Raw genomic sequence first — 12,187 nt, 5'->3', positions numbered from 1 at the left:
AAGAAGGGCACCTTGAGGCACCTTTTCAGCAATGTACAATGGGGATTAGGCATGCAATGCTTTCAATTAATAAATGGGGTTGTACATCTCAGTGAAAATGTATCCCATTATATTCAAAGAGAAAATTACAAATCACTCTATCTGATCTAGCAATGCAGAGCTCACCCTTGAGATGTGGGAGGCATTCTTCTTTGTTCCCTGCAGTGCCCCACTATAAACATGGCATGACACAGATCCTTAACTCTTTTGAGAACTAATAATTTCAGCTCACATTACTCTGCACCATTGTGTTGCATGTATGAGTTGGATGTTAAGACAAGTGCAGCAGTGGGTAAGTGCACAAACCTTTCCTCCTCTAACTAGAAATTTACATTCTGATTTGGATCACAACTAAGTATCCATGTGATGATTTCACCCTAGTTTCCATTTGTCCACCTTACCGTACCACAAATAAGTCAATTCATTTCAGCCAGATTCATAGACTTGGCTCAGAAGAAACCCAGCACTGGAATGATATAAATACTGCAGGTCAGGAACAGGCTTCATCAACAAATGCTGTGGGAAAGTTTGCACAGTCCATGTTTGTACTCTGGCAACTTCTTTCTTGTGCAAAGTTTCTTAGTTCTCTATTGCCCTCAGGGACACAGCAGAGGCCCTTGGCAAGGTAAGTCAGTGTTTAATCTCATTTTTTTTTAAATGCTTCACTCTCCCTTTCACTGTGTGAAGCTGTGATGGGGTGTAAAGATAAGCCTAATCTTTACTGCTCCTTTCCTGCCACTCCCTCCCCAGGAAAGGAGCAGTCAAGATGAGTCCTCTGAGCAGTCTAGAGAGACTGTGAAAGTCTAGCCAATCAGAAGGTTGCAGGTTAGTATAAAAAGGAGCAGCCCAGAGTCAGTTCCTTGCTAGAGCCAGAGGAGTGTAGATGGTGCTCCTGGCTAGCCAAGGGAACTACAGCACCCTGGACAGCTCAGTGCCCGCAAGGACCAGGGGAGCAAAAAGGAGCTTCTGGCTGGCTGCTGGGACAGAATAGAAGACTTCAGCCCTACAGAAAGGGTGATGTATCAGTGAAGGCTGGAGCAACAGGGAAGTGTGGCGGCTATTTGTAGGATCCTTAGGCCAGAATCTGGAGTGGGGGTGGGCCCAGTCCTTCCCTTAGGCCACTGGGAAAGTAGCTACAATTGTCCAGCAAGAAATATCCCAGAAGGAGAACTGAACAGTTCAGAGGCCCAGATGAAGAGCTGAGGCCTAAAGAGACCAAGAGTGAAATCATTGCCTCTAGGTAGAAAGCCTGGATATATAGGACTGTTTAAAGACTGCAGACATACCCAACCTAGAAAGGCACTCGTGAGAGGTGGGTGCCACTTCATTACATTAAGATTAATAGCAGGGGGAAAGAACTGACTACGGGGAGATACTGAAAATACTTTCCCGTAAAGGGCTGCTCCTGTGCAATGTAAGTAAACTGAAAAATTATTTCATGCATAGTACTCTTAGATGTTACTTGTATTAATAAGCAAAAGACTCACATTTTCACATACATCATTTAAAATAGGATTATACCACTGCAGAACACACACTTACTTCTCCACAATATTGGAAGAATGAAAAACTAAATATCCTTCCTTCTTTGATACTGTACTGCCACTGTTCAAAAGATACAGGTGAATCTGGAGGCTCTGGTTGGGATTTCTGATTCCACCAAATGATCTTTTGATAAATAGTTCGGTTTCTGACTACATCACGTTAAAAAAAAACTGTCTGCTTTCACAGAACATTTCAAGAACCTTCCTAAAATTTGTCAGAAGGAAAATGGAAACCTTGGATTTTTTTTTTTTTTTTCAAAAAACCCTTGTTTCATTTTCATCCAAGTTTTCCACAGCAAAGAGTTCAATTTTCTAACCAGATCAGATGAGGACAGAACCAAAATGTTTGTGTTGATGCGTTATTGCTTGACCAGCCAGGTGTCAGAGTTGAAAGGAAGAGAACCGGTTCATCACAATCAGAATTAAAATGTGAGAAGTGTGAGTGGGGCTAAAAGTTACCTCAATAATATCTTCATGATGTTAAAGAACTTGCTTTGGAGCATTTCTGGACATGAGATACCCAATCACAAATTGAAATTTTCAATCCGAAATATAAAAATGACACTAATATTAATGCCAGATGTTTTTAAATAGTTAAGTCTCATTACCTCATTATTGACTTCTGCAGGCTTTTTCTTCGTCTCACCTATATCCAGATAGCTGGGGTGGGGGAGGGAGAGAGAAAAGAATGGTATAGGTTACGTATAGCAACATTTAATCTCAACAAAAATATTTTTCTTATATTTAATTAAATTATCGTGAGTAAAATAATCTGTAGGGAGCCTTCACCTATAATTAATCAAAATTTTACACCAACACAAACTGACCACTTGCAGCACTGAAAAGGAGCCATGCCACAATAGCACAGAGTGCCCTTAATTCAGGATTCTAATGACAAAAGCTTACCAAATACTTACACAGTGGTGCTGGAACTATATTAAGGTGAGAGTGGTAAACTCCACTCCTCCTCCCCTTACCCCTGTTCGCCTCACACCCCCACGTGTAAGGTTGCCAACTCCCCTGGACCAGACACCACTGCCACAAATGGCAAAAGCTTATTGGATAGTCGACTAGTCCCTCGACTAGTTGCTTCTCCCCCACCCCTTGCTGTCTCTATCAGAGGCAGCAAGGGTGAGGAATAGGAGCTAGTGCTGGGGGGAGCCGGCTTAAAAGCCGGTTCCCCCCAGCACCATCTCCGTGGGGGACAGGGGAGGCAGGGGGGTAGCAGGGACTGGGCACGAGGAAGGAATCAGCTGATTCCTGGCTCACGCCCAGTCCCAGATGTTGTGCCTCTGCTTTTTAAATGTATTAATACCCTGCTGGTTCTTAATACATTTAAAAATCATAAACACGGGGCGGGGGGGTACCCAGTGCGAGCCAAGACAGCTGATTCCCGGCTCGTGGGTCCTCTGATGTGCTCCAACCTTTATACATTTAAGGCTGGTGCACAGCGGGGGGGGGGGGGGGGGGGAACCCAGCGCAAGCCAAAATCAGCTGGCCCGGCTCACACCGGGTCCCCCACAATGTGCTTCAGCCTTTTAAATGTATTAAGAGCCTGCTGGCTCTGGTTAGCTCCTGGGGGCGGGAGCTAACCCCACTGCGGCTCCCACACTTATCAACTAATCGACTAGTCAATGGAAAATCTAATTGATCAGTTGATTAAATTAAATTTAACATCCCTAGTCCAATTCAGGAGAGTTGGCAACTCTGGCCACAGCTGAAGCTGGCTGCAGAGCGCTGGCCTGGTAATGGGACCCCAGCTTGTGTGAATTACTCCTCTGCCTCCTTCCCATACCAGGAGTGAGATGAATGCACACAAGCTGTGTACAGGCAGTCCCCGAGATACGCGGATCCGACTTATGTCGGATCCGCACTTACGAACGGGGCCCTCTCCCTGGTCTCCAGCAGACCAGGGAGAGGAAGCAAAGCGGCGGAACACGCGGGCAGCGGACAGCCCAGACGTGTCTGGGCTGCCCGCTGCCCGCGTGTTCCGCCGCTTTGCTCCCCATCCCCCTGGTCTGCAGACCAGGGAGAGGGGGAGCAAAGCAGAGCAAAGCCGCGGAGCCCGAGGGCAGCAGGACAGCCACGGCGCGTCTTGGCTGTCCCACTGCCCCAGTGCTCCGCCGCTTTGCTCCAGGCGCCTGTGGTACAGCAGCTGGGGTGCTGCCAGTTGGTCCCGTAGCGCCGCTCTGGGCACTACGGGACCAACCCGGCAGCACTCCAGCTGCTCTGCCCCAGGCGTCCTGATTCAGCCACTGCTGGTCAGTTTCAGCAGCGGCTGAATCAGGACGCCTGGGGCAGAGCAGCTTGGGTGCTGCTGGGTTGGTCCAGTGGCGGCGCTACTGGACCAACCCAGCAGCACCCCAGCTGCTCTGCCCCAGGCGTCCCCAAGTCAGCCGCTGCTGAAACTGACCAGCGCTGACTACAGGAAGCCCCTGCCCCAGGCTTCCTGGAATCAGCCGCTGATCAGTTTCAGCAGCAGCTGACTTGGGGATGCCTGGGGTTCTTAAGTTGAATCTGTATGTAAGTCAGAACTGGCGTCCAGATTCAGCCACTGTTGAAACTGATCAGTTTCAGCAGCGGCTGAATCTGGACGCCAGTTCCGACTTACATACAGATTCAACTTAAGAACAAACCTACAGTCCCTATCTTGTACGTAACCCGGGGACTGCCTGTACTTTCCCTTCGCTCTCTGATAGCCAAGGGAATGGAAAGAAGAGCAAGCAGCAACCGGGTACACCTGGCTGTAGCCCGTCTCCCTTCGGAAAGCCAATTGCAAAAACCTGGGAATGCTGTAGCACCTCCCCACCACTACTTCCCACACGTATGTGCTTACAAGTCAGAGACCATACAAAAACAAGAGTCACCAACTAGAGTCAGGAGGTCCCTGCCCTGGTGAAAACAGACTCTCACTATTCCAGTTATTAGGAAGAAGCTCAGATGCTATTGTGATGAAGGCCAGTAAATAGATGTTGTGCTAGGATTCCTGTCAGGGTGCTAACTCTGTTCCCTGCTCAAGGACTCCACCTTTCTGATCAGCCTCTGGTAGTAGCTGTATGACAGATTTGAAACCAACCTTCATTCTCCTTTGATAATGGAGGTGTTCTCCATTAGGTAACATTTTCAAAATCATTTAATTTACTTATGAACCAAAATCCCATTCTTAAAAGCACTTAAATGACTTAGGAGTATAAGTCCCTTTGACTTTCAGTGCTTATTGACCTTGCAGTCATGTAGTAGAATCAGCTACCCTTCACAACGTTTCACTTGTAAGAACATGCTTCTATTCATACATTCTGCAGGACACTGAAACCTATATTGCCATGCAAAAAGCTTTGATAAGATGAAGTTTGGACTGTGGTACACTTTGTTTGACCATATATTGCCTTTCAAGAAAATCAGAGTTAAAAAAAAACCCTGAAGCTTAGGAACTTGAAATTCAACTCCTTGAACAAAGCACCCAAGTTAAATTAACTTTGTCCACAATCCTTGCAACTCCCAATGTCCAGAAACTGGCCAATGGAAGCTGCAGAGGCAGTGGTTGCAAGTGTGCAGCACAGGGAGAACCACTGTTCCGTCTCCACAAGAGGCATAGCACAGAGATATACACACACTGGCCCCAGCAGCCAGTTGCTTTGAGCAGTGTGTGGAGCTATGACAGCCAACCCCCTTCCCAAACTCTGTACCCCTATCCCCTGCCTCAGGTCACAACCCCGTCTGTCACTCAAACTCCCTTCCAGACCCCACATCTTCTCCTGCACCCAAATCCTCTACCCTGAGTTCCCTTCTGCACCTAACCTCCATCCCAGACCCTGCATCTCCTCCATAAATATCTTAGAAAAGTGCAGCCTGTGACCATTTACCAAATTCTTGGAGTGGCCATCCCCCATCAGAAATTACTGCCCACCTCCGCTCAACACAGCGCTTCATTTTGGCACTTCTTGCAGAAATTAAAGATGAGCTGGCAGGTGGCTGGAGTTCAACAGAGTCTCCTTTAAGCTGTCTTTGTCAGCAGCATCAGATTCAGCTGGGCAATGCTCAGTGCAGGGATTTGCCCATGAGCACTTTCAGTTGGAAGCCACCCATGCATCCACAGGGGATCAGCATTCAGTGCAGGATCTACTCAGTGGCATTGTCTTTTGGGAGTTAGTTGTATGTGCATCTACAGAGGAGCCGAGTTCAGAACAACATCTCCCCCAACAGATTTTCTTGAAAGCAGTTACAAGTGTGTTGGTAGATTGTAGCCAGACAGACACCCCCCCCCCATCACATCCATCTTATTTGCCTCTCTGAGGTTCCTGAAGCATACAGGACAGAGAAGGAGCAAGAAAATCAGCATAGTCTATGCTGGCTCATCTGATCCTGAGAAGCTGAAAAAAACCACAGATATGTGGAGAGAGAGCGATTAAGTCAATAAGCTGGCCTCGAGGCTGCGAGAACTGCCCCCGGCTGGCACCCATGTTGATTCGAACACACACACAGTCCCTGGAAGAGGAATTTCCCACTGAGAAAAGAATACTCAGTAATTCCAATTTAGTTATCTCTCTTACAAGTGTAAATTAAGTTCACAACTCCCTTGTAAGAACTGGTCTCACAGCAGACAGACCAGCATCAATTGGCATTACAGATAAGAAAGAGAAATACATGACCCCATGGGTATATAAGGTGGTACAGCAGCACACTCTCTTTTGAGTGTCATTCTACCCTCTACCTGCTGGTCGGGTTAGGTGTTTGACCTCCCGAGGTTCTATGGGGACGCCCACCTCGTATTTTTGTCTTTCCTAGGAATTGAGGGACCGGCCCTGGCCTGACATGCTGGAGTCGAGAGGCACAGAAGGGGGTAAAAATTGTACCTGGATGTGGTCCTCTGTCTTAAGTGTACACATAGAAAGAGTAAGCTGTTACTTGGTACCATTATTTCTATTTTCCTATCTTTATCTTCTTTATAACCATTTTTAAGATCTATATTTTGCTAGTAGTTAAGAAATAGAACAATAGCCATTGTAACCATATGATTTATAAGCTTCCTCAATAAACCTGTAACTGTTTAAGCTTTAACCTGACTCCTTCAGTTGCTGTAATAGAACCAAGCACCATTTTAAAAGAACTTCAGCCGGTCATAAAGGGACCCCGGTCTCAGCAGTTAAAGTCTCGGGTGTATAGTATACACACACACACCACTCACTGCCCTGACCATCGGTTGGCAAAATTGGGGCACTCGTCAACCTCCTCCAGGTTGCCCGCTGCAAGGGACCCCGGTCTCAGCAGTTGAAGTCTCGGGTGTATAGCGCGCACACACACACACACACACACACACACACACACTGCCCTGACCGTCGGCTGACATAGATAAGCAGAGTTTGAGACACATCTCTCATCCACACTTTCTGCTGGGAATTCAGGATGCAAGCATAGTCTACTAAAAGCATTTATTGCTCTGTGGCCAGAGATTGGGATCTGATGCTTCTGTGCATCAAAAAACCTTCCTGTGGCAAAATTTCAAATTAAGGAAGCCTGAATAAAAATGATGCTTCAAGAAAAAAAACACTACTAACCTGAAAATAATGGTGCCAAAGTACCCAGACTCTAGAGGATTGAACTGAAGCCTTCAGAGCGCTGGAGGAACAACCAGGCTTCCTGGCAACAGGCCCAACATCAAGACAAAACACCAAACCATCAGAGATGAAAATGTGGAGACTGTGCAAAATAAAGGCCAAGGTTTCAAAGCAAAGTGAGCAAGTCTCACAAATTGCTGAGGCTTCTCCCGGTATAGAGATGCCAAGGCTTACTGGGGGCTGAGGAAAGGAGGAGGGGACAACCTAAAACTTACAAGGCTAAAAAAGAAAAAGGTCTCATACATAAGACGACAATTTAGTCACGGATTCCATGAATTTACTGGGCTCCAAGACTCCTTCTGCTTCACAGCTACCAGCAGCTGTGGTCAGTTCCAGAGCAGGGGCTGTGCACTCCATGTGGCTGCCTCCCCTGCTGTGTCTCCCATGGCTTTCACTAGTGGCTGCAGCAGGGATCACATGCTCCAGTCCATGGCTTCCAGCAGGCGTCTACAGCCAGGGCTATGCACCTCAGCCCCATGGTGGGGACTGCAGCAGGGGCTGCAGTGGGAGTCATGCACCACCCTCAAGGCATCTCAGGGCCATGTGCCCCTTTCCCTTCCAGCTCTGGCCTGGGCTTGGCAGAGGCTGCCATCAGGGCCATGCATCCCTGTCCATCAGCTGTGGCAGCTCTGAAGTGAGATCCGCTGTGGCTGTGTCCCTCTTCTCAATGCACTCTAGCCCCATGGCTTCTGTTGGGGGCTGAAGCTGAGACTGCGAACCCCTGCCCAGCAGCCGCAGTGAGAACCATGTGTCCCCCTCATAGCTTCCAAGGGCCGTGTCTGGGGCAAGGAGAGCCTGCAGCTGGGACTGTGCACCCCACTTCTGCAGCTGAGACCAGCTCTGGAAAGAGGGCCGTGTACCCCACCTCATGGTAGTACCCCCACTGCTGTGGTCACTGAAACCAGGGCTGTGCCCCCTCAATGATAGAGGGGGCTCAGCCTGTCGGCTCTTCCCCCAGAAGATGCCATTCCTCTCCTTACTGAGCCCTGATCCGGGTTATTTTTAGTAAAGTCATGGACAGGTCCTGGGCTCCACTGTTGCCTTGAAGTTGTGTCTCTAAGGAGAAATTCAAATGCTGCCCAGATGATTAGCAGAGCACCCATAGCTAGGTTTTTTGTTTCTACTGGTGGTGCACATTCAAACATGCCTCAGTGCACATAAAAATTGTTCTGCACATGAATGGAAAAAATCCACACATGGGTGGTCCTGATTTGGGCAGGGGGCTGGACTCGATGACCTCCTGAGGTCTCTTTCAGCCCTAGGACTCTATAGGTATGTCTAAACTACATGGCTCCGTCAACGGAGCCATGTAGATTTGTTTGTTTGGAAAAGGGAAATTAAGTTGCGATTTAAATAATCGCGGCTTCATTTAAATTTAAATGGCTGCTACGCTGAGCCGACAAACAGCTGATCAGCTGTTTGTCAGCTCAGCGCACTAGTCTGGACGCTCCCCTGCCGACATGAAAGCCCTTTATCGACCTCCCCGGTAAACCTCATTCTACGAGGCATAATGGGGAGGTCGATAAAGGGCTTTCAGGTCAGCACAGGAGCGTCCAGACTAGCGCACTGAGTCGACAAACAGTTAATGAGCTGTTTGTCGGCTCAGCGCGGCAGCCATTTAAATTTAAATGAAGCCGTGATTATTTAAATCGCAGCTGCATTTCCCTTTGCCGATCAGCCTAATCTACATGGCTCCATCGATGGAGCCATGGAGTTTAGACACACCCTATGATTCTATGAAAAGATTAAAGGGGTCATTGCTGGACTCTGTGAATGTTTATTTATTGCCTGTAACCTGTCCTTTTTACTAAAAATAAACTGAGACAGTTTTGACCCTAAGGATACATAAGGAATAGGAATCTCACAAGAAAATGTCAAGAGCTAAGAACAAATCACTGAAGGCTTGTGCAGATGGCAAAATTAATGCACTGTAGATTCTATGCACTAATAAGCCAAGTACTACATCACTGCATGACCCCTGCCACCATACTACAGAACTTATAGTGTGTGGTAGCTAGGTCCACACAGCTAATTAGCCTGCAATAGGCTACAGCACTATAGCTTTACACACCTGTTTGCCACTCACTATTAGTCTCTATGGGTATGTCTACACAGCAAAGTTATTTTGAAATAACAGCCCTTATTTCAAAATAACCTTCCTAGTGTCTACACAGCCAAACTGCTATCTCGAAATAAATTTGAAATAGCGGAGTGCTTATTTTGAATTTGATAAACCTCATTCCACGAGGAATAACGCCAAATTCAAAATAGCTATTTCGAAATAAGTGCTGTGTAGACACTTATTTTGAAATAGGGGGCTTCCAGCCTTCCCAGAGTGCCCTGGTGGCCACTCCAGCCTCGACCAAGAACACTCCTCTCCTTCCCTCCCTCCCTGGAGCCCTTAAAGGGGTAGACTCTGGCCACTGTGCCTGTGCCAGCACCAAGCCTGCCAGCCTAGAGCCAGCAGTCACTGCCCTTGACCAAGTGGCCCCAAAACATGAGCCAGCAAGCCACTGGCAGCCAGCCCTCCACCACTCACCAGAAGCAGTCTGCCAGCTCCCAGGAGCCTGCCAGGGCCCAGAGAAGGTGGGCGCCTTCCTGGTTCAGGGTGAAGACCATGGAACTTATTCAGGTTTGGGGGGGATGCCCCCAACATCCATGATCTCCACACTAGATGGAGGAATGCGGCCATCTATGGCAGAATAGCTGCCAGCCTGGCCACCAAAGGCCACATGCGAACCCAGGAGCAGATGCACATGACAATCAAATTGGTCTGACAAGACCCCCACCCCTGAGTCTTGAGCTTCCCCTCCCCCTTCTTCCCCTTCCTTCCCCTTTCCAACTCCCTCCTTCCAGGTTTCCCCCTTCCCTCTTCCACCCTCTCTTCTCCCCTCTCCCACCTCCTTTCCCCAGTCTCACCAGAGTTTTACCTCCCTCCCCCCAGTTTTGTTAAATAAAGAGAGTTTGTGTTCATGAAAATACATGTATTTTATTTGACATCAGGAAGGGTTAGGGAGGGGTAAGTGGAAGGACATGAGGGAGGAATGAGGCACAAGCCTCCAGTGGGGCATACCAGGGAGGCTCTTAGTGCTCATCAGGGTGGAAGCTCTCCCATAGGGCCTCGTGGGCCCCGTGGATAGCCCCCCGATGGATCTCCCAGATGGAAGCATGCAGAAAGTACAGCCAGGCTCACAGCAACGCATCCAAGAGAAGCACCAGAGTGCCCAGGGGCAGCTCTGGGTCCATGTTGCTGAGTGCTATGGTGTCCCAAGTGAGGGCAACCAGAGCATGCAGAGACAAAATACTTTGCTGTCCCTCATTGAGGTAGACAAGCAAGCAGGGAAACCTGAGAACTGGCTGTCCGGGGGGGGGGGGGGGGTCCATTTAAGCACAGACCTCAGATAGCCTCAGGCAGCAGCCCCACACAGTAAGTCCTGACCTGGTGCCTTGCTAAAACTGGTTCCGGCCGTCCTTAAATGTGATTCAGAGTCCACTCAGTGTGGACGTGCTATTTCAAAATAGCAAAATGCTATTTCAAAATGCATTTTGTGTGTGGACATGTTATTTCGAAATAAGCTATTTTGAAATAACTATTTCGAAATAAGCTATTTTGAAATAACATTGTTAGTGTAGATATACCCTATGAGGACAAGACCGAAGATTGGGCTCTGTTCATATGTACACACATAGCGTACACTCACTCTATACAATTGTAAATAACAGCACAAGCTGGGAAGCAGTACAACATAAGGTCTGGTATGGGTAGAAAACGTATTTTATTTAATTAGGAACTTTTCCAGTTCTTTATAATAAAGTGGGATTTTTCAAAAGTTCTCAGCAATGTCCTAGTCCTGCTCTCATTGAAGATAGCTGTAATATTTCAAATGACTTCATGAGGAGTAAGATTAGGCCAATGTGGAGGACTTTTGAAAATCCTAAACTATATTTATTGCACCATTTTTAAAAAGAGGGTGCATATTTTCCTTCAATGTATATTGTCAGAAGAGGAAGATCTGAAGATGGCATACTACTGAGGGAATTCTGCACATGTGCAGAATTCATATCTCCCACAGACTTCTTTGCTTCCCTACAGAAAAATTACTTCTAACAGGGATACAAAAGTGATCACATGCCTCTCCCAAGCAGCATGGGTGCATTATTTTGGGCACCTGGAGCAGCCCAACAAGCCCCTAGGACTTCCACCCCACCAAGCCCCATTCCCTCAGTACTTGGTCTCCACTTGCAGAGCTCCATTTCCCCCCACAACCAGAACCCTTCCCCCGAGTCCTTGTGAATCCGATCTCCCACACATACTCACTGAGTCACCTGCGCTCAGAGTGAACACCCAGAACCTTTCCAAACCATATCTGGATCCCTGCAAACTAAACTCCTCCACACCTGGATAGCAGAATCCAAGCCTGCCTGTTCACACCTGGTGTGCCTGGCAAGGAGGGGCAGAGTACTGGGATGTTTCTATGCCAGGCCTGGCCCTTGCGCTGTGTCAGGGTCGGGTGCGGCTTCACCACCAAGTCAGTGTCCTAGGAATTGGGGGAATGCAGGGCAATCTCCCATCTCTGTCTGTTCAGTGGCATGTGCTCCCCACTGGCATGCTGGAGCCTCCACATTTAATTACTGTGCAGAATTTTTACTTTTTTGGTGCACAATTCCCTCAGAAGTAATGGCACTACTTTATGGGATCTAAGCAGAGTTTGGAGATTTGAAGTTAAAGTTCTAAAAAGGGTAACTAGCTACTTAACCTTAACTACAGGCAGTCCCCGACTTACGCGGATCCGACTTATGTCGGATCCGCACTTACGAACGGAGCTTTCTCGCCCCGGAAGTCGGGGCGAGAAAGCCCCGTTCGGAAGCTGCTCCGGTGCCCCTGGTCTGCTGGAGACCGTCTCCAGCAGACCAGGGGCACCGGGCGGGTTCCCGCGCTTCTGAGGCTTTGCCAGAGCAAAGCCTCAGAAGCGCGGGAACCGCTGCTGC

The 12,187-nt window shown here is 48.1% G+C and overlaps 1 protein-coding gene across 5 annotated transcripts in view; it reads right to left on the bottom strand.

The window, feature by feature from the left end:
- Positions 1-12,187, bottom strand: part of DCDC2 (doublecortin domain containing 2) — a 109,987-nt gene that overhangs the window by 88,418 nt on the left and 9,382 nt on the right. For all 5 annotated transcript variants that reach the window (XM_075921152.1, XM_075921153.1, XM_075921151.1 and 2 more), the window contains one exon: positions 2,192-2,243. In XM_075921152.1, coding sequence (XP_075777267.1) covers positions 2,192-2,243 — 52 coding nt within the window. The remainder of the gene's footprint in view (positions 1-2,191; positions 2,244-12,187) is intronic.

This window comes from Pelodiscus sinensis, chromosome 2 (assembly GCF_049634645.1).
Source record: "Pelodiscus sinensis isolate JC-2024 chromosome 2, ASM4963464v1, whole genome shotgun sequence".
Taxonomy (NCBI): Eukaryota; Metazoa; Chordata; order Testudines; family Trionychidae; genus Pelodiscus; species Pelodiscus sinensis.
The sequence above is the reverse complement of the archived record's forward strand: the minus strand, read 5'-3'. Positions and strand labels throughout refer to the sequence as shown.